The sequence below is a fragment of the Grampus griseus genome (assembly GCF_964374135.1).
Source record: "Grampus griseus genome assembly, chromosome: 11".
NCBI lineage: Eukaryota > Metazoa > Chordata > Mammalia > Artiodactyla > Delphinidae > Grampus > Grampus griseus.
In genome coordinates, this window is record NC_139005.1 from 50781302 (window position 1) to 50803824 (window position 22523).

The 22523-nt window shown below is 38.1% G+C and overlaps 1 protein-coding gene across 2 annotated transcripts in view; it reads left to right on the forward strand.

The window, feature by feature from the left end:
- Positions 1-22523, forward strand: part of SRGAP1 (SLIT-ROBO Rho GTPase activating protein 1) — a gene marked incomplete at its 3' end in the record, with an annotated part of 268789 nt that overhangs the window by 221996 nt on the left and 24270 nt on the right. The window contains exons 12-15 of one of the 2 annotated variants that reach the window (XM_082665120.1): positions 657-759; positions 4302-4362; positions 4515-4592; positions 6912-7046. In XM_082665120.1, coding sequence (XP_082521246.1) covers positions 657-759; positions 4302-4362; positions 4515-4592; positions 6912-7046 — 377 coding nt within the window. Of the gene's footprint in view, positions 1-656; positions 760-1266; positions 1301-4301; positions 4363-4514; positions 4593-6911; positions 7047-22523 lie in introns of both variants that reach the window. The other variant, XM_082665121.1, reaches the window with a different exon arrangement.

Below are 22523 nucleotides of genomic sequence, written 5' to 3' on the forward strand. Positions count from 1 at the left end.
AGAAAATAATAAATGGGTGCATCTTAATGCTCTACAAATAGGTGATGAGCTAGTCTGTTTTAAAGAAATAACAATTCGTGTGAGCCTGGACCCACTGCCCCCCAGAAATAGCACTGAAACAAAACTCTATTTTTCACTTGTGACCCATTAATAGCTACTTTTGCATAAAATAAAATCCCATTAATTACCTGAGGGATAGCAAACAGATGTCATGTTATTTGCATTGAAGAATTATGTTGTAACTAAAAATATTATATTTAATTTCTCTACTGGGATCTATCAGAGTCCTAATTTTTATGACCTGTTGTCTTCTGTGTCACTTGTAAGCCGAATAACACAAACCTCGGTTCGTAACTCTTGGCCAAATAGCTCACAGTTAATTCCATTTGTTGGTGATAATTCCGCTTTAAAACAAACTAGCAAACAAATGTCAACTACAACTACAAGAAAAGAATAGTCTGATTGAATAGCTGGTATGGGTTTTGATATATAACTAAAAGTAAATAAATGGGAAAGGGGAGGACTGTTTTCCTCTGTGGGTAGGGGTGGGGAAGGAACACAAGAATTCCTGTGTTTTGTAATTTTGATGTGACCTATGGGTGTTTCATTTATTGTTTGATTTCTGCCATGCTCAGTAATTATATTCCCTCTCTTAGGCCTCCAAATGTTCCCCCTAAGCCCCAGAAACACAGGAAGTCCAGACCCCGCTCACAGTATAATGCTAAGTTGTTTAATGGGGATTTGGAAACATTCATCAAGGTACTGGCACCAGCCATCTGGGTGGCTGATCTCCACGCTTCTTACTATAATGGTCTCAGCCTCTCATAAAAGGAGGCAGGTCATTATGTCCAAGTCTGTCCTGGGGCTCTTTGCTTTCCCAGAAAATCAATATAATATTTCCTGAAGTCAGAGAGAGGAAAGAATATTTGGTTTGAGTGCCTTCAGAAGAGGGAATAAATGTGGGTATTATTATACTGGCAAAAGAGAAAGCCCTCTTTCTTAAAAAAAAAAAAAAAAGCCATAATTTGTACAAAAAGGAAAAGAGCTACCTGATAAAATGTTTTGTTTCTACTCATGCAAATGAGGTGGCACAAAATATATCTAAAGTCCATCGCTAAGCTAGCTCTGAAGCACAACGAGTTTCGATTTCCCATGACTTGAGGAATTCATTATATTGGATAAATTGTAGGACCCTGTGGTCTGTATCTGGATCTCTGCTATGTTTACTCTGTCTTTTTCATCCTGTATTTCTGATAACGCTTCTAGCCGAGGACGAAGGAATTCACACGCGAGACATCAGGTATAGTGCTCGAGGGAAGCGAGGGCACAGCCTCTTTCGCTCTTGATATCATTTTCAAATCACAGTCATGCTTGGCTTTAATTAGATTTTTTAAGGTCTTTAAAAGAAAAGTGTTTGCAATTGGAAATTAGACAGGTTTATAAATAGCTTTACTTAGAAAAGAATCATAGAACTCAGACACTGATTTAAGAAGAGTTGGATAAACTCTTAAGTTTTACATTATGTATTTGGCAAACATACTAAATTTGGGTCAGGGGCTTTTATTAAGGAGAGTCAATGTTAAATACCAAATGTACATTTAATACTGGATTTTGGACCCTCATGTAAATTATACAAAAAAGAGAAGAACTTACTCTTTCATAGCTAACATTTTATGACATGGGATGCAGTGTTTCTGAAGACTAAATTTATACAGGAAACCACATCATTGATAACCTCCCTTAACAATATGTTACAGCTGTCTTGCTTTCTTTAAAGACAGATCTTTTATTGGATATGTACACTAATCGTTAAAAAATGTATGTGTGTGTGCGCATGCACGCGGACAGAGAGACACATGCATACATCCAGAGATTAAAAGCATCTGGCAACCTTAAAACTGAGCCCTAACCCTGGAATTGAATGAAAAGTCACCGGACAACCTGCAGAGCAATCACGAATCCAATGCCATTAGCCTTAAACCCAGAAGAGCCTTATTGGCTCTAATTTAATATGAAATTATTGTCAAATTTGATTATCTGGTTTCCCAGCCCAGGGCTCACAAGCGGGGGCACACTAGATGGAGAGAAGGGAATGATAAAATGAAAGCACTGGGCTATGCAACTGCCTGGCAGAGAAGGAGAATATAGAAAAAGCTCAAAGAAGCAGATGTGTGATTCCATTATATTTGATAGCACAGTACAAGAATGACTGCTTAAGGTCATAGGAAAGCACATATTATATTTTTAAAAGATTTTTCATTAAGAACAGTTAAAGGAAACCAAATTTAGGCACGAAAGTGGGAGTAAACCACTTATCGTGGAAAATTCACTTATGTGAGCTCCTCTTTGTCCCAGATGCCATATTAAAGAATCTTTGGTCCTAGCAGTGAAACAGTGGATACAGGGATCCCTACACTGAAAAGTGCTCAGTCAGTTGAGGTCCCCACAGTATCACTGCGAGAAAAACACCACTTTTCCTGTTTCCCATGGGGAAACTGAGACACAAAGGGATTCGTTTGAATGGTTGATGGAGCACAGCCCATTGCTTCACTTCTTGTAAAATATTTTCTACCAAAGCATCTGGCATCCATGAAATTAAATTAAAACATGCACATTCATTACTTTTTGACTCCAAAATTCATGATATCTGAATGAAATAGTGATGATAGCTGAAAGATTAGCAGTTGCCTAAGCAAATGTGAAGACGAAAATATTTTTAAAATAATACACAAACCTAACACATTTTTATTTAGAACTTTCTGAATGCAAACATTTTCCTTTTAATAACCTTTTAATCTTGGTTTTTCTTTTTGTTTTAATCCTAAGTTCAGCTGTTGCAAACTAATATTCTTTTATCATTTACATTTAAATATTTGTTGCTCTTTTAGATTACAGTTTTATAGGAATTGTTCACATAAAAAAAGGTTGTATCCTAAAGAAAAATCCCCTCTCATATTTAGTAAGTTTTGATATAATTATATGGCTATCCTTGAGCCAACTGGTCCACAATTAATAAAGTTTACATTCCTGAAACAAATTGACTAATTAGAGAAACTTAATGCAGTCTCCAGAAGTAATTGAACCATTAACTGGTTTATACACTGATGAGATTGTCTTAAAACCGAAAATGAAATCATTCCTCAAGAAGTATATTACCCATTCTAGGAATGGTAAAAAGTTAGATTGCTGGACTGCATTATTCCTTTGCCCTGTTGATTAATTGGAAAGGTTAGTGGATTCTGAATTGTTCTAATAGATTGAGACAACCAAATTCTTCTTGTGTTGCAGAATAAAATTCCTCATGAATTAGTGCCTGATTTCAGCTAATCATTTTGAACCTCCATGTTAACCTTAAAGCTCTAATTCCTGAAAGAGCAGAGCCTGAAAAGAACATGAAAAATAACTCCATAGTCAGTAACCTTTTTTAACTACATGGAGTGCATGGCATTGATACATATTTAACTGTGACCTAAGCAGCTCCTTCATTTCATTTGTCATCCTGTACATGTCTTAATACGTTTCCAGAATTAACATTTGCTCAGTAGAGTGCACTGACTATGTTATGAGATGTGGAGAAAGAAGGCTAAGAGATGGTCCTTCTAAGAAAACGAAATCTAATGGGGTGTGCGTTGGTGCCATTTTTTTCTCCATCCTTAAAACATGAAAAAATAACAGTGAAAAATCTCTAAGGATCAGTAAGTTCTGATGCCAACTAAATAAATACATGACACGTTATGAGCAGCTCTAAAGCAATTCTCATGTTATGATCTGGAAACACGTAAGCCCTTCTATAACTGTCATCCTCTAGATGGTGGACTCTCAGGGATGCCACAGAGAAGATCCTGAGATGGCTGAATGGTTGTGTTTGGTGACTAGTACAGTCAGTCAGTCCTAAGATGCTGTGCTTAAAATACACAGAGTTCTTTTCAGGTCCATTAGATCAATTACTTGTATAAATAACCTTTTAAAAACTGAGTGATTTATATATTCATTTCTATATGTAAGCCTACATACAGTAGCAAAGATGAATTCGCTTGACATCTTTAGGCACAGCAGAGTAAGTTGAAACATGATTGCCTTCGATGTATTTAATTTGGTTTGCCCCAGAACTGAAACATACCTTCAGTTAAATATAATCTGATATTTGGCCCTTGTGGAATATTTTAGAGGGAGTGTGTTTGGAGATGATCATCTAAAAGAGTAAAAGTCAGTCTTTAACTAGGGTTAAACTATGAGCTTTATTGTTATGTGTGATTTGTGCCTCTTCTTTGCGGTCAACTGGTTTCCATCTCTTTGCCCAGGACTCAGGACAGATCATCCCCCTCATTGTGGAAAGCTGTATTCGGTTCATCAATCTCTATGGTAAGCCCTAAACTGCAATATTCTTATTTTAAACAATAATTACTAGGAGTATTTCAGTAAATGTCTTTCCCTTTAATACTTAATTGTTGGGAAAAGGGGGACCTGGAGGACATGATGGGTCTTTCATGCTCTTTCCCTTCTGTTCTCTTTAGGTCTTCAGCATCAGGGGATTTTCAGAGTGTCTGGTTCCCAGGTGGAAGTCAATGATATTAAAAATTCATTTGAGAGAGGTACTTGCATGTCTGCACCTATAAGCAAACCTTGTTAAAAAGTCATCATTTTCTGTAGAGTGGAGTGGCATACTTATCCTGTATATCTTCACAACCTTTCTCTGCATTTATTTCATTGTGGATGTTGAGTTAAGAGTCTATTTAGAATAGCTAAGAAATGAAGCCAAAATCATAAGACCTTGTTATCAAGTCTAGAAGAGCACATGAGTTTTGTGTCCTGGTTTAGGACTGGCATTGATAATCCTCAGCACGTTGTCAAAGGTGGCTCATGAAAGGTTCTAGAAGAGTGGCAAGAACAGCCCTGGGCCTGCATAGCAGCTGTTTGAGGTGACTCATCCCAGCTTCATGTCTGTTTCCTTTGTCAGGAACTCTCCTTCCTCTTATTACCATCCCCAGACTCCTTCCCTGTGACCTTAGTTGGTGCCTTACTCTTATTCCCAATTGGCTAAATAAGTCCTCCTGAACATTATGATTAGCAAAACCGTACACTTTAGCATCAAGCGGTCCTAGAATCAAATCGCACTCTTGCATTCACTAATCATGTGATTTGGGTCAAGTGACTCATCTCTTATTCTGGCCTCGGTTTCCTCATCTGCAGAATCCCAGGACTGGTGTGAGAATTGGGTATAATCCATGAAAGTGCCTAACTCTTTTTTTTTTTTTTTTTTTGCGGTACGCGGGCATCTCACCGTTGTGGCCTCTCCCGTAGCGGAGCACAGGCTCCGGACGCGCAGGCTCAGCGGCCATGGCGCGCAGGCCCAGCCGCTCTGCGGCATGTGGGATCTTCCCGGACCGGGGCACGAACCCGTGTCCCCTGCATCGGCAGGCGGACTCTCAACCACTGCGCCACCTGGGAAGCCCATGCCTAACTCTTTAGGAGTGGGTCTTAGCTAATAATGCTCTCCAGTTATAATGATTTGTATTGTGTCTGCTTCTGGATGCATCTGCACCTTCCTGCCTCTGCTTGGAAGTCAAGCCAAGGATGCAGAGGGAGGGGCATCAAGGCTTGGAGACAAGGCAGCCCCTCTTGGTCCCATTTGCCCTAACCCAGGCTTGACACAGAGGCAGTTTGAAACCTTGGGTAAAGAGGTGAACTTGGAGCCGGATTGTTTTTCCTCTTCCAAAGCCTCTTACAGTGTGCATAGAGCCGAGCAGCCTCCCCTCTCAAGGGCTAAGTGTCCAAGTCTCTTACATGGACCATATTCAAGATAAATTGAAATGCAGTAAAGCCTCAGGTTCCTGTGCCAGCCACTGCAAGCAAAAATGCTTTATTCTTTCTCCTTGAACATTCCCCTAGTATGTTGTTTGTTTGTGATCCCTTTGGGTAAGGCTTTCTCACAGTGGGCCAAAAAAAAATATTTTGGTGAATTCGTGTTCAATGATTTCCTACCCTTGAAGCAGAGAAAAAGGAACCACAGGTCCCTGAAAATAAGCTGCCCCAACAGGCAAAAAAAAAAAAAAAAAAAAAAATTTAAAATTCAATGTACAATTTTTGTGAACTTTAGAAGAGCAGACCTGTGAATAAAAAGACGGAGTTTGATTTAAGGCTGCACATCATGTTGAACTTCTTAAGGATTTTATTTCAGTTTGATTCTCAGGGAGGTGGACAAGCCAGGTCAGTTACCTGATCATTTTAAAGTGCTTAGCATAAAGAATAATATAATTTCATGTTTGTGATATATTTTTAAATTTTCCACTTTCTATGCAAATTCCTTGGTACTGTTAAGGTACATTTTCAAATTCCTCTCTCTGATTTCAAAATCTCCCACTGCTGAAAGCAGCTTTCAAGTCTGCTGTGAACACCACCATGCCACTTTGAGAAGTATTTATTTAATTGTCGGTATTCACAATTAGGTGAGTCCTGTAGTATTTCTGATACATTTTGCTGATCCATATAGCGTAGCCAGACAGACCTATATTGTTTCTTTTCCCCAGTAGAATAAGAAACACAGAATATAGTATTTGAATTTATGTCAACCTAATATAACAGATTTTAGCTTTAAAAAAAAAAGTTGGGTCCAATTATAAATCCCACAATATTTTATTTTAAGATTTAGGTAATTTGTAAGGGATTATTTGGTAGCATATGATAAAAAAAAGCTTTATTTTAACCAACTATTTTTAGGTTAATCATGGGGTAGGATATCTAAACCAGTTATTTTAATTTTAGTAGCATATAATCTTCCATAAAACATAATTAAAAGATACATGTATATATAGAAATGTGTGTGTGAGTATAGAAACATTTTTGTTCAGAGAGAAAAAGAGAAGCAATGTGTATGTAACTAATTTTTCTTTTTTGTTTTTTTTTTTTTTTAGGTGAAAACCCTTTGGCTGACGAGCAGAGTAACCATGATATTAACTCAGTTGCTGGCGTTCTAAAGCTCTACTTCCGTGGGCTGGAAAACCCCCTCTTTCCTAAGGAAAGATTTAATGATCTGATTTCTTGTGTCAGTAAGTGGGCTTTTTTTTTTTTTAACAATTCTTTTCCCACTAGAATTATTTCACTAACCAATTTCCTGGAAAAGGCAGTGGCCCCTCTCCCTGTATCTTCCTCCCCCACCATTACCCATCACCACCAAATTTCTGAGACCATTTGTTTTCTCTCTGGATCCAGCGTGAGTCATCTTCCCGGCTGTGGCCTCGCCCTTCGCTGAGTGGGCTCTGCTCCTAAACATTCCTCGGGCTCCACAGAGCCCGAGAGCTTCCCCGTTAGTATGTGGGATAGAGCAGAGAGGCAGGTACCAACCAGCTGAAGGTGAGGAGAAGGCTGTAAGCATGGAAATATAACTCCTTTTTGGCTTTTGGTTCTTAGTTTTCTCCACTGATCTTAGGAGTAGGGTAACTTATCCATCTTTGAATGTTACTTCAAGAAACAAGGTAAAAGGTGGGGACTTCCCTGGTGGTGCAGTGGATAAGACTCTGCACTCCCAATGCGGGGGGGCCTGGGTTCAATCCCTGGTTAGGGAACTAGATCCCACATGCATGCCGCAACTAAGAGTTCGCATGCCACAACTAAGGAGCCCACGTGCTGCAGCTAAGACCTGGTGCAACCAAATAAGTAATTTTTTTTTTTAAAGAAATAAGGTAAAAGGAGATAAATGATCATTATTACAGTGCAGGAACAGCAGGTGGTAATTATCTGTCAGTGGGCATCCCCAGCTAATAGTCAGAGTTGCTCTGGGACCATGTATGATATATTATGAAACCCATAGTCAGCAGCAGAGTAAAGCATTGCTGTTTTCTGCAGGGGGTGGGAGCTTTTGTCACTACAGGAAGGAAGGTGAAAATAATGATACTGAGAATTCGGTATTTAACCTCAGTCACGTCCCATACATCTATAAATGTAGTGTCCTTTAAGTCCAAATTCCTGGGCAAGGGTGTAGAGCTGACTTAAATCACATAGTGAGGGCTTCCATGAGAATCAAGCTTTACCATAATGAGCAAACCCCCTCTCCCAAACCACCCCCCTGAATCAACAGGTCCAGTGGACCTCAGAAAATCTCTCCACTCACCCTTCCTTCCCCCTTCCCGTCACCAGGGCCTTGGTTTCTCACTGGGAGACCCTACGTGTAGGTTTTACCCTCTTTCCTTACCTCTCAACCCCAGCTAGATTCAAAAGGGCAAATCGAGTGTTACATTACCACCACCGCACCACCCCGTTTAAAACCTATTTCAATATTGCCCACCTGAAAACAAACCCCTTGGTATGGCCAACTCACAGAATGAAATTCTTCCTCTCCTTGATCTCTCTCCTTCTATGCACTCATCTCCTGCCGACTACCCTATTGCCTTTCTTTTATTTATTTATTTTTGGCTGCGTCGGGTCTTCGCTGCTGCGCGTGGCCTTTCTCTAGTCGTGGCGAGCGGGGGCTACTCTTCTTTGTGATGCGCTGGCTTCTCATTGCGGTGGCTTCTCTTGTTGCGGAGCACGGGCTCTAGGAGCGCAGGCTTCGGTAGTTGTGGCTCGCGGGCTCTAGAATGCAGGCTCAATAGTTGTGGTGCATGGGCTTACGTGCTCCACGGCATGTGGGATCTTCCTGGACCAGGGCTCGAACCCATGTCCCCTGTGTTGGCAGGCAGATTCTTAACCACTGCGCCACCAGAGAAGCCCCCTTATTGCCTTTCGATTTCAACAGTAGCAACCTGCAGGCACGCCAGGCCATTTCCCACCTCCGTGCCTTTGCCTGTGCTGTTTCATCTGCTGTCCCTGACAGCCATTTGACATCCACTAGGAAGGATTTGCTGAACTGGCACTCCTCCCAGGCTGCCATCCTCCCTAGTACCGAGGCAGCATTAGTCACTTTCTCCTCTACTAATAGTCCATTGTATACATATGTCTATAATTTTTCTTAAAGCCCCGCATTACAATTACTTTTAACCTCTCTGTCTCCCTCTACTACAGAGAGTTTAGGGAAGAGGCTAAGAACGTAGGTTCCAGACTCAAACAGCCTAGGTCCAAATCCTAGGTCCAAATTGCTCAGCAAGTTTCTTAACCTCTCTGCACCTCAGTTTCATCATCTATAAAATAGGGAGAACATTAGTCCGTATATAATAGGGTTGTGAGAATTAAATGAGTTAATACATGTAAAGTGCCAAGAAGAGTGCCCAGCATGGAGTGTGTTCAATGAAATGCCTACATTTAGCTCCATGGGCGTGTGAGGTCTTGATAGTTTATTCCGTTTCGTAGCTCCAACACTTGGCATAGTTAATTCCAGACATGTGGTGAGTGAATAATTCATAGTTGTTAAATAGAATTTAAATGAAAATTCAAAATTCCACCAAAATTATTTGGTTGGCATCCATGCCTGAAGTCCTAGATCTCACTGAGTATGAATTCCCTGGTGATAATTACCTCCACCCCCGCCCCATACAGTCTGATGCGTGTGTGGAATTCAGAAGTGTGCCTGAGTGTCCATTCCAAGGCCCTCGCATAGCCTGAGTCATCACAGCAGCCTCTGACTCAGCTGGAAAGAACTGAGAAGGTGTCACACTTCTGGAATTCTCCTTTGGCCGTATGCAAAGATTTCCCTCACCAGCTTAGCCAGGAAGTCTAAATCTGCAAAAATTATAAGCACTCTCTAATGTTCAGTGGTTTTCTAGGTACATACGTCATCAACATTTATGTTTACATATGCCAGCTGGATAAAGACCAGGGGGCTGCATTGTCATTTACTACTGCAAAATCACATCACACTTTCATTCGATGAGAAATATTATTTTATTGTGGTTATTAAAAGCTGAAGCCTTAGAGTCAGAAAGATCTAGGTTCAAATCCGAGCTTCACCACTTAACAACGTTGTAACCTGGGGCAGAGATAAATATTTAATCTTTTAAAATATCTGTTTCTTTATCTACTTCATAGAGTCTGTGTGCATAAAGGAGACAGTCCATACTAAGTGTTTATAGCATCATGCCTGGCACATAATGAGCCTAAGTATATGTTGCTAGCTGTCACCATCACAACTATTACAACTACTCCTACTACAAACTCGGGTCACATATGCCAGTACCTGGGTCAGACATTTACCAATCTATCTGTCCAGCAACATATGTGTTTCTCTGCCATAATTACTTCACGTGCATTTAGAAATGATGTTAGCTTAACCCAGAAGTTGCGTTGGTTCCAGCATGATTTTTCCCAGCACAGTAAATGTTTTCTAACAATCCAAGACAAGCTTTCTCAAAATTAAATACGAAGCAAAATAGGAAGAACATAAGGGAAAAAAAGGAAAATCTACAGAAGTACCTTTCTTTTTTTTTAACATCTTTATTGGAGTATAATTGCTTTACAGTGGTGTGTTAGTTTCTGCTGTATAACAAAGTGAATCAGCTATACATATACATATATCCCCATATCCCCTCCCTCTTGCATCTCCCTCCCACCCTCCCTATCCCACCCCTCTAGGTGGTCACAAAGCACCGAGCTGATCTCCCTGTGCTATGCGGCCGCTTCCCACTAGCTATCTACTTTACATTTGGTAGTGTATATATGTCCATGCCACTGACTCACTTCGTCCCAGCTTACCCTTCCCCCTCCCTGGGTCCTCAAGTCCATTCTCTACATCTGTGTCTTTATTCCTGTCCTGCCCTTAGGTTCTTCAGAACCATTTTTTTTCTTTCTTTTTTTTAGATTCCATATATATGTGCTAGCATACGGTATTTGCTTTCCTCTTTCTGACTGACTTCACTCTGTATGACAGACTCTAGGTCCATCCACCTCACTACAAATAACTCAATTTCATTCCCTTTTATGGCTGAGTAATATTCCATTGTGTATATGTGCTACATCTTTACCCATTCATCTGTTGATGGACACTTAGGTTGCTTCCATGTCCTGGCTATTGTAAATAGAGCTACAGTGAACATTGTGGTACATGACTCTTTTTGAATTATGGTTTTCTCAGGGTATATGCCGCGTAGTAGAATTGCTGGGTCGTATGATAGTTCTATTTTTAGTTTTTTAAGGAACCTCCATACTATTCTCCATAGCGGCTGTATCAATTTACATTCTCACCAACAGCGCAAGAGGGTTCCCTTTTCTCCACACCCTCTCCAGCATTTATTGTTTCTAGATTTTTTGATGATGGCCATTCTGACCGGTGTGAGGCGATACTCATTGTAGTTCTGATTTGCATTTCTCTAATGATTAGTGATGTTGAGCATCCTTTCATGTGTCTGTTGGCAATCTGTATATCTTCTTTGGAGAAATGTCTATTTAGGTCTTCTGCCCATTTTTGGATTGGGTTGTTTGTTTTTTTGATATTGAGCTGCCTGTATATTTTGGAGATTAATCCTTTGTCTGTTGATTTGTTTGCAGATATTTTCTCCCATTCTGAGGGTTGTTTTTTCGTCTTGTTTTTGGTTTCCTTTGCTGTGCAAAAGCTTTGAAGTTTCATTAGGTCCCATTTGCTTATTTTTGTTGTTATTTCCATTTCTCTAGGAGGTGGATCTGAAAGGATCTTGCTGTGATGTATGTCATGGAGTGTTCTGCCTATGTTTTCCTCTAAGTGTCTGGCCTTACGTTTAGGTTTCTCATTCTCTCATTTAGGTCTCTAATCCATTTTGAGTGTTAGGGAGTGTTAGGGAGTGTTCTAATTTCATTCTTTTACATGTAGCTGTCCAGTTTTCCCAGCACCGCTTATTGAAGAGGCTGTCTTTTCTCCATTGTATATTCTTGCCTCCTTTATCAACGATAAGGTGACCATCTGTGCGTGGGTTTATCTCTGGGCTTTCTATTCCGGTTCCATTGATCTATATTTCTATTTTTGTGCCAGAACCATACTGTCTTGATTACTGCAGATTTGTAGTATAGTCTGAAGTCCAGGAGCCTGATTCCTCCAGCTCGGTTTTATTTCTCCAGATTGCTTTGGCAATTCGGGGTCTTTTGTGTTTCCATACAAATTGTGAAATTTTTTGTTCTAGCTCTGTGAAAAATGCCAGTGGTAGTTTGATAGGGATTGCATTGAATCTGTAGATTGCTTTGGGTAGTAGAGTCATTTTCACAATGTTGATTCTTCCAATCCAAGAACATGGTATATCTCTCCATCTGTTTGTATCCTCTTTAATTTCTTTCATCAGTGTCTTATAATTCTCTGAGTACAGGTCTTTTGTCTCCTTAGGTAGGTTTATTCCCAGGTATTTTATTCCTTTTGCTGCAGTGGTAAATGGGAGTGTTTCCTTACTTTCTCTTTCAGATTTTTCACCATTAGTGTACAGGAATGCAAGAGATATCTGTGCATTAATTTTATATCATGCTACTTTACCAAGTTCATTGATTAGCTCTAGTAATTTTCTGGTAGCATCTTTGGGATTCTCTATGTATAGTATCATGTCATCTGCAAACAGTGACAGTTTTACTTCTTCTTTTCCGATTTGTATTCCTTTTATTTCTTTTTCTTCTCTGATTGCAGTGGCTAAAACTTCCAAAACTATGTTGAATAAGAGTGGTGAGAGTAGGCAACCTTGTCTTGTTTCCTGATCTTAGTGGAAATGGTTTCAGTTTTTCACCATTGAGAACAATGTTGGCTGTGGGTTTGTCATATATGGCCTTTATTATGTTGAGGTAGATTCCTTCTATGCCTACTTTCTGGAGCGTTTTTATCATAAATGGGTGTTCAATTTTGTTGAAAGATTTTTCTGCATCTATTGAGATGATCATATGGTTTTTCTCCTTCAGTTTGTTAATATGGTTTATCACATTGATTGATTTGCATATATTGAAGAACCCTTGCATTCCTGGGATAAACCCCACTTGATCATGGTGTATGATCCTTTTAATGTGCTGTTGGATTCTGTTTGCTAGTATTTTGTGGAGGATTTTTGCATCTATGTTCATCAGTGATATTGGTCTGTAGTTTTCTTTTTTTGTGGCATCTTTGGTTTTGGTATCAGGGTGATGGTGGCCTCATAGAATGAGTTTGGGAGTGTTCCTTCCTCTGCTATATTTTGGAAGAGTTTGAGAAGGATAGGTGTTAGCTCTTCTCTAAATGTTTGACAGAATTCACCTGTGAAGCCACCTGGTCCTGGGCTTTTGTTTGTTGGAAGATTTTTAATCACAGTTTCAATTTCAGTGCTTGTGATTGGTCTGTTCATATTTTCTATTTCTTCCTGATTCAGTCTTGGCAGGTTGTGCATTTCTAAGAATTTATCCATTTCTTCCAGGTTGTCCATTTTATTGGCATAGAGTTGCTTTTAGTAATCTCTCATGATCCTTTGTATTTCTGCAGTGTCAGTTGTTACTTCTCCTTTTTTATTTCTAATTCTATTGATTTGAGTCTTCTCCCTTTTTTTCTTGATGAGTCTGGCTAATGGTTTATCAATTTTGTTTATCTTCTCAAAGAACCAGCTTTTAGTTTTATTGATTTTGCTATCATTTCCTTCATTTCTTTTTCATTTATTTCTGATCTGATCTTTATGACTTCTTTCCTTCTGCTAACTTTGGGGTGTTTTTGTTCTTCTTTCTCTAATTGCTTTAGGTGTAAGGTTAGGTTGTTTATTTGAGATGTGTCTTGTTTCTTAAGGTAGGATTGTATTGCTATAAACTTCCCTCTTAGAACTGGTTTTGCTGCATGCTGTAGGTTTTGGGTCGTTGTGTTTTCATTGTCATTTGTTTCTAGGTATTTTTTGATTTCCTCTTTGATTTCTTCAGTGAGCTCTTGGTTATTTAGTAGTGTATTGTTTAGCCTCCATGTGTTTGTATTTTTTACAGATTTTTTCCTGTAATTGATAACTAGTCTAATAGCATTGAGGTCAGAAAAGATACTTCATATGATTTCAGTTTTCTTAAATTTACCAAGGCTTGATTTGTGACCAATGATATGATCTGTCTTGGAGAATGTTCCATGAGCACTTGAGAAGAAAGTGTATTGTGTTGTTTTGGGATGGAATGTCCTATAAATATCAATTAAGTCCATCTTGTTTAATGTATCATTTAAAGCTTGTGTTTCCTTATTTATTTTCATTTTGGATGATCTGTCCATTGGTGAAAGTGGGGTGTTAAAGTCCCCTACTATGATTGTGTTACTGTCAATTTCCCCTTTTATGGCTGTTAGTATTTGCCTTAAGTATTGAGGTGCTCCTGTGTTGGGTGCATAAATATTTACAATTGTTATATCTTCTTCTTGGATTGATCCCTTGATCATTATGTAGTGTCCTTCTTTGTCTCTTGTAATAGCCTTTATTTTTAAAGTCTATTTTGTCTGATATGAGAAGTGCTACTCCAACTTTCTTTTGATTTCCATTTGCATGGAGTATCTTTTTCCATCCCCTCACTTTCAGTCTGTATGTGTCCCTAGGTCTGAAGTGGGTCTCTTGTAGACAGCATATATATGGGTCTTGTTTTTGTATCCATTCAGCCAGTCTGTGTCTTATGGTTGGAACATTTAATACATTTACATTTAAGGTAGTTATCAGTATGTGTGTTCCTATTACCATTTTCTTAATTGTTTTGGGTTTGTTATTGTAGGTCTTTTCCTTCTCCTGTGTTTCCTGCCTAGAGAAGTTCCTTTAGGATTTGTTGTAAAGCTGGTTTGGTGGTGCTAAATTCTCTTAGCTTTTGCTTGTCTGTAAAGTTTTTAATTTCTCTGTCGAATCTGAATGAGATCCTTGCTGGGTGGAGTAATGTTGGTTGTAGGTTTTTCTCTTCCATCACTTTAAATATGTCCTGCCACTCCCTTCTGGCTTGCAGAGTTTCTGCTGAAAGATCAGCTGTTAATCCTATGGGGATTCCCTTGTATGTTATTTGTTGCTTTTCCCTTGCTGCTTTTAATATTTTTTCTTTGTATTTAATTTTTGATAGCTTGATTAATATGTGTCTTGGCATGTTTCTCCTTGGATTTATCCTGTATGGGACTCTCTGTGCTTCCTGGACTTGATTGACTACTTCCTTTCCCATATTAGGGAAGTTTCAACTATAATCTCTTCAAATATTTTCTCAGTCCATTTCTTTTCCTCTTCTTCTGGGACCCCTATAATTCGAATGTTGGTGCATTTAATGTTGTCCCAGAGGTCTCTGAGACTGTCATCAATTCTTTTCATTCTTTTTTCTTTATTCTGCTCTGTGGTAGTTATTTCTACTATTTTATCTTCCAGGTCACTTACCCGTTCTTCTGCCTCAGTTATTCTGCTATTGATCACATCTAGAGAATTTTTAATTTCATTTATTCTGTTGTTCATCATTGTTTGTTTGCTCTTTAGTTCTTCTAGGTCCTTGTTAAATGTTTCTTGTATTTTCTCCATTCTGTTTCCAAGATTTTGGACCATCTCTACTATCATTACTCTGAATTCTTTTCCAGGTAGGCTGCCTATTTTCTCTTCATTTGTTTGGTCCGGTGGGTTTTTACCTTGCTCCTTCATCGCTGTGTGTTTCTCTGTCTTCTCATTTTGCTTATCTTACTGTGTTTGGGGTCTCCTTTCTGCAGGCTGCAGGTTCATAGTTCCTGTTGTTTTTGGTGTCTGCCCCCAGTGGGTAAGGTTGGTTCAGTGGGTTGTGTAGGCTTCCTGGTGGAGGGGACTAGTGCCTGTGTTCTGGTGGATGAGGCTGGATCTTGTCTTTCTGGTGGGCAGAACCACGTCCGGTTGGTGTGTTTGTGGGTGTCTGTGAACTTAATATGATTTTAGGCAGCCTCTCTGCTAATGGGTGAGGCTGTATTCCTGTCTTGCTAGTTGTTTGTATAGAGTGTCCAGCACTGTAGCTTTCTGGTCGTTGAGTGGAGCTGGGTCTTAGCGTTGAGTTGGAGATCTCAGAGAGCTTTTGCCGTTTGATATTACGTGGGGCCGGGAGGTCTCTGGTGGACCAATGTCCTGAACTCAGCTCTCCCACCTCAGAGGCTCAGGCCTGACACCCGGCTGGAGCACCAAGACTCTGTCAGCCACCTAGCCATTGAAGAGGTAAGTCCAGGTCCAGGAAGAAGCCCAGCTCTACAGTTCCTCCTCCAACACTCTTGATTTAGCCCTCTAAGCATCTAATGTGGAACAGTGAACAGGGTGCTCTGGGACTCCAGTCCCATCCTTCTAAACTCTCGAAATATCTTTCTTTTATGCGAGGAGTGCCTTATATGAAATGCTGCAGGTGCAAATAAAGAAGCTGCAGAGACATTTCCCCCTGTATTTAAACAATGGATTAATGGGAAAAAATGGGTTAATATCCTTGGGCTAATTTTTATGAAAATAGTCTCTAGTGGAAATGAATACCCTCCAGGACCCTCATCTCATAGAATCAGGAGTCCCCCCGGGGATTAAGGCCACTAATGCTAGGTGCACACACCAGTAGAGATTTAACTTGCTAGTAATTTAAGTAGTTTTTGTTTTTGTTTTTTGCGGTACGCAGGCCTCTCACTGTTGTGGCCTCTCCCGTTGCGGAGCACAGGCTCCAGACGCACAGGCTCAGCGGCCATGGCTCACGGGCCCAGCCGCTCCGCGACATGTGGGATCTTCCCGGACCGGGGCACGAACCCGTGTCCCCTGCATCAGCAGGCAGACTCTCAACCACTGCGCCACCAGGGAAGCCCTTTAAGTAGTATTTTTAATGTTTTTGTTCGTGCTCTAATTACAGAGTTTAGTAGATGTTGAATAGTCTGTCCCAACCCTACATTATTATAAGTCCTATTATTTTTAGTGCGTAATTTTGCAGAATGGGATGTTTTTCAAGAACACTTACTGGCACTATATATAACAACCCCCTTTCTTCCAACATCTAATCTGTTTAAAAGGGGGTTCCTGGCTATTATTGATTTATCTTTAGGCATGCATTTTCTCTTACCATGTGACCATGATATATCTTTTCTCTTGGATTGTCTGTGAATTATTTGAAAATGGTATATGTCATTCGTGATTATATCCTTTCGTTGATGTTACAGACTTTTAATGATTTGGACCGTTGATTAATTGCCTGCAATGTTGCAAAACTTTCTCAGGATTCAAAGACTTGATTTTTGCATTCAGGAGGTTTAAAATCTACTGCAGGAGATAAGACATTTACAAATAAATGCAATCTAAGTATGTGATAGAAGCAAAAGATTTAGAAATGTTAGCAGAGAGAGAGAGGTTTCATGGAGATTGATTGCTTTGTCCATGTCATCTTCTAGCATCACCATAATTGGATTTGATTTTCCCTATTAAGGTAATTTCATGTGATAGTTATATCGTATAGAAAAACTTTCCTTTTCATCTTTTCTAAGAGTTTACATAAGTCTCTGGAACACCTACTACCTTTTGCTTACCTACTTTTGAATTGTTTGGGGAAAGATTTTTGTGTGTGTGTGGTGAGTTATTATTGTGCCATTTTTATGCCCCTAAATACCATGTTCTTTGGAAGCTTGCTTGCAAGTGTAGTAAAAGGGAATTTGTCTTAGCATTCTCTCTCTCTCTTTCTTTTTTTTCAGTGTGCACTCTTCATCCCCAATTCACTATAAATTTCTTTTTAAAAATTACTTCTCTGGATGAAGACATCAAAGGCAGTCTAAATTTGAAATAAGCTTGATAGTATCTCCATTTCTCACCCAAGGATTTTGTTTTTATTTTTGTTTTTTTGGTAAACCATCCACTTTGTGAATGGTTTTGTGAATGCTCCAGATCATACCCACACAGTCTGGGCAGCTTCTGAAATGTCCGTGTACTGTGGCTCTGAGGTTCCCTAGGGCATAGATCCAAGTGACTTGCTCTAGTAGACATGCTCAAGCAATTCATGGTTTTTCCTGACTGCCTTGGGGCTGTGAACCCAGAGGAAACATTTGCACTTCATTATGTGTTATCATTATGTGTTATTATTTAGGGGACTGTTTGGACACAAGCAAACTTTTATTAGGAGGGCAGATTTTTTAACCTATCACCAAACCAACATGTAGTCATTGTAGAAAACTTGAAAAATATTTAAAGAGCACATAGAGCAAAATACTGTCATACATAATGCCACTACCCAAAGAGAATCAATAGTGTGTACGCATTCTGATCGTTTATATTCATATACACACACAACTTTTTTTTTAATTTATTTTTTTATTGAAGTATAGCTGATTTACACTGTTGTGTTAATTACTGCTGTACAGCAAAGTGACTCAGTTATACATATATATGCATTCTTTTTCATATTCTTTTCCATTATGGTTTATCACAGGATATTGAATATAGTTGCCTGTGCTATACAGTAGGACCTTGTTGTTTATCCATTCTGTATATAACAGTTTACATCTCCTAATCCCAGACTCCCACTCCTACCCTCTCCCACCTCCCTCCCCCTTGGCAATCACCAGTCTATCATCTATGTCCGTGATTTTGTTTCTGTTTCATAAATAGGTTCATTTGTGTCATATTTTAGATTCCACATATAAGTGATAACATGGTATTTGTCTTTCTCTTTCTGACTTACTTCCCTTAGTATGATAATCTCTAGTTGCATCCATGTTGCTGTAAATGGCATTATTTCGTTCTTTTTTATGGTTGAGTAGTGTTCCTTTGTGTATATGTACCACCTCTTCTTTATCCATTCATCTGTCCATGGACATTTAGGTCACAACTGTTTTTAAAAGCCAAAGTGGTATAAATCCCCACTTGCCCATGCTGTCTTTGGAATTGACCCCAGTTCTAGACTGAGGTCTCTTTACCCATATTGCAATAGCTTCTAAATAAAATCTTCTTTTACCACTTTAAAAAAAAACAAAAAACAAAGTGGAACTGTACTCTCCTATTTGTAACCTACCTTCTTTTTGACTTATTTATTGTAGAAAATTTCAAACATCTACAAAAGGATACAGAAAGATATATTTATGTATAAATAATATAATCACCCCGCTTTAACAATTTCCATTTCTTAGCCAGTCTTGTCCCACGTATACCCCTTATATCATCCCTCTGACATCGATCATTTCATCTGTGTGTGTGTCTCTGGGAAATGACAGTTCTTTTCTTTTTTTATACAACATAGCCACAATACTATTCTCATATCTTAAAAAAATAACAGTAATTCCTTAAAATCATCAAATAGCCAATCAGTGCTTTTTAAAAATAATTGTTTAATATGCAACTAATATGTGATTACTATAGAAAATTAGAAACTAAGTAAAACAAATCATCTATAATTCTTCTGCACAAAGATAATATTAACCTTTTTAATATCTCCCCAGATTTTTTTCTATATATATATATATCTATGTACTTTTTAAAGCAGCTTATTGAGACACAATTCTCATACCATACAATTTATCCATTAACGTTTGCAATTCAGTGGTTTTAGTATATTCACAGGATTATGAAAATCACCACAATCAATTTTAGTTAGAACGCTTTCCTGACTCCAAAAAGAAATCCCAATTAGCAGACACTTCCCGTTTACTCAAAACCACCAACAACCTCAGCGCTGGACAACCACTAACCTACTTTCTCTATATTTACCTATTCTGGCCATTTCATATAAATGGAATTATACAATATGTGGTCTTTTGTGACTGGATTAATTCATTTAGCATGTTTTCAAGGTTCATCCATGTTGTAGCATGTGTCAGCACTTTTTTAAATTGTCAAATAATATTCCATTATGTAGATATACCATAACTACATACTTTTGATAAAAACTGTATTATACCAAATGACTGCTAGTGAATGTAAGATTTCTTTTAGAGGTGATGAAAGTGTTGACTGAAGTTACGGTTGCTCAATTCTGAGTGTACTAAAGACCATTGAATTATACACTTCAAATACGTGAATTGTATCTCAATAAATCTGTTATTAAAAATTATAACATATTTGCTTTTTTAAACTTTTTAAATTTAATGATGTTATTAACATTTTCCCACATCACTAAGTATTTTTCAAAACATAGTTTTTAGTGTCCATATAATGGTTTTTATTTAACAAATCCCCTAGTTTTAGAAATTTAGGTTGTTTCCAGTGATTTTGTAATTATACAAAAATACCATGATGAACCTCTTGGTACATAAATTGGTTTGCCCATATCTGATCGTTTTATGTAAAAATCTTTTGAACTCTTTTCCTGGCGCTCCAGTGTGTGTTTTTGTTGCTAAAAATTCTTTTGGCTTTACTGCCATACATGGTAATTCTCTCTCTGAACTCTATAAATTTGTTTCATGCCTTATAATGATTTTCTCAAAGATTCCTTTTCTCCTTAAAAATGTTTAATAGGCTCAGTATTGGAACTGAACAGGTAAGGTTTCCTAGGCTAAGACTCAGTTTCTTCACTAACTTCAATATGGTAATTCAGCAGAAGGAGAGACATTATATATTTATATCTACAGTGTTGCTAGTTAACTAGGAAAGAGCACAGTGGCTCAATTCACAGAATCCAAATCTATTAATGGTTAATTAGAGAGATTTACAAGCAGTTCATTTCTTACCTAGAAGAACAGCTTCTGACAACCACCATTCTACTTTCTGTCTCTAGGAATTTGACTACTCTAGGGACCTCATATAAGTGGAATTATACAGTATTTATGTATGGCTTTTTGTGTCTGACTTCACTTAGCATAGCATCTTCAAGGTTTATCCTTGTTGTAGCGTATATTAGAATTTCCTTCCTTTATAAGACTGAATAATATTTCATTGTGTGTACATACCACATTTTGTTTATCCACTCATCCATCAATGGACATTTGGGTTATTTCCACCTCTTGATTGTTATGAATAATGCTACTATGAAATTGGTATGTAAATATCTGTTCCCCAATTCTTTTTAAGTACAAAAAAAAACAAAAACAAAACTGCCTTTAAGGAGCAGGGTAACTGAGTTTAGAACTCAGAAGTAGAAACAATAGGATCTTGAATTAAGATGAAGCCTCTTGGAAGTAATACCTGTATTCTCTTCTAGCCTAAAAATGACAGGCCCCCTATGGAATTTGACAAATATTAAAGATGAATACTACATTGAGTGGTTCCTTTTGCATTCTTTCCTTTCCTTTTGTGCTTTAACTCTAGGACCCCAAAACTAGCTTTAAGATGCTAAAACCCTCTCCCTGATAGTTGACCTTAACCTTAAACTGAGGGTTAGTTGGAGAATCAGTAGACTTAACTCTTGAAACACTCCAGATCTTCTGTAAACAATAGTAAAACTTTTTTGCTACTTGGTTCTTAATCATAACCCCTATATGACTTTGTATGTGGTTGGAAGAGAGTAAAGGGCATTGCCAATCAGGGGGCCCATTAATGGGACAGTTCCTTTTTACAATTTAATATTTACAGATATATATTAAACATTGTAATTATTTGGCTTGAGGTATGATATAAAATTATTCAAATTTTTTTTAATGACCAAAGGAATAGATGATAATCTCAATGTTTACTTTTAATAATGGGTCATAATCTGTATAATTTCACCTTTGAGAGTTTTTGTTTGTTTTTTGAGATAGTCTTTCTATATACAAGCATGCTAAATCATCTTTTTATCTTTAACTTAAAGCAGCAACAACAGTCATACTTTAAAAAGTCAGTTATCTTAGATAATAAACTTTTAACCAGTTAATTTCAGATATGAAACAATAATCCAATTATGCCTAAACCTATATAGCATTTATAGATGCAAAATTCACTCCACCAAACTCTCAATGCCTTGCAAATCATCTGTGGGTATTTCATCTTCCCTCTCCATACAATGTGGGTTCTTCAGGTGTCCCATGAAGTTGTCATGAAAGATAAACCAATTTCCCTGGGACATGTTTTGGTCCTACTGACACTCTTGAGACTGAATTAGGTGGAAATGTTGATAACTTGATTACTGAGATTTTGTGACCTTAGTAAACTTATGCACCTGTTTAACAACTTCTTTTAAAGTCTCATTCCCCTTTTTCAGAAAAAAGTCAAGACCGTTGTCTGGAAAGTATATTAAACAAAGTACTTATACTTGATAGATGTGACACTGACCTTGTTCGTAGTATTGTAATTTTGTCCATTTTGAAATACTTTACAAATAAAACAGAATATAAATGTTTTACTTCAATATTACTGAAATTACACTATTATTAGTTATAGGTTTATGTTGAAAACTTGTGTTACAAAAATGTTCATTGGATGATAATGTTTGACTTACATTCTTTTTTCTCTTTGTTTATTTTTTATCGAAGTATAGTTGATTTACAATATTGCATTAGTTTCAGGTGTACAGCAAAGTGATTCGGTTATTTCTTTTTCAGATTCTTTTCCATTATGGTTTATTACAAGATATTGAATATAGTTCCCTATGCTCTACAGTAGGTCCTTGTGTTTGACTTACATTCTTTTTTTTTATGCTTTTTTTTAACATCTTTATTGGAGTATAATATCTTTACAATGTTGCGTTAGTTTCTGCTGTATAACAAAGTGAATCAGCTATACATATATATATATCCCCATATCCCCTCCCTCTTGCATCTCTCTCCCACCCTCCCTATCCCACCCCTCTAGGTGATCACAAAGCACCAAGCTGATCTCCCTGTGCTATGTGGCTGC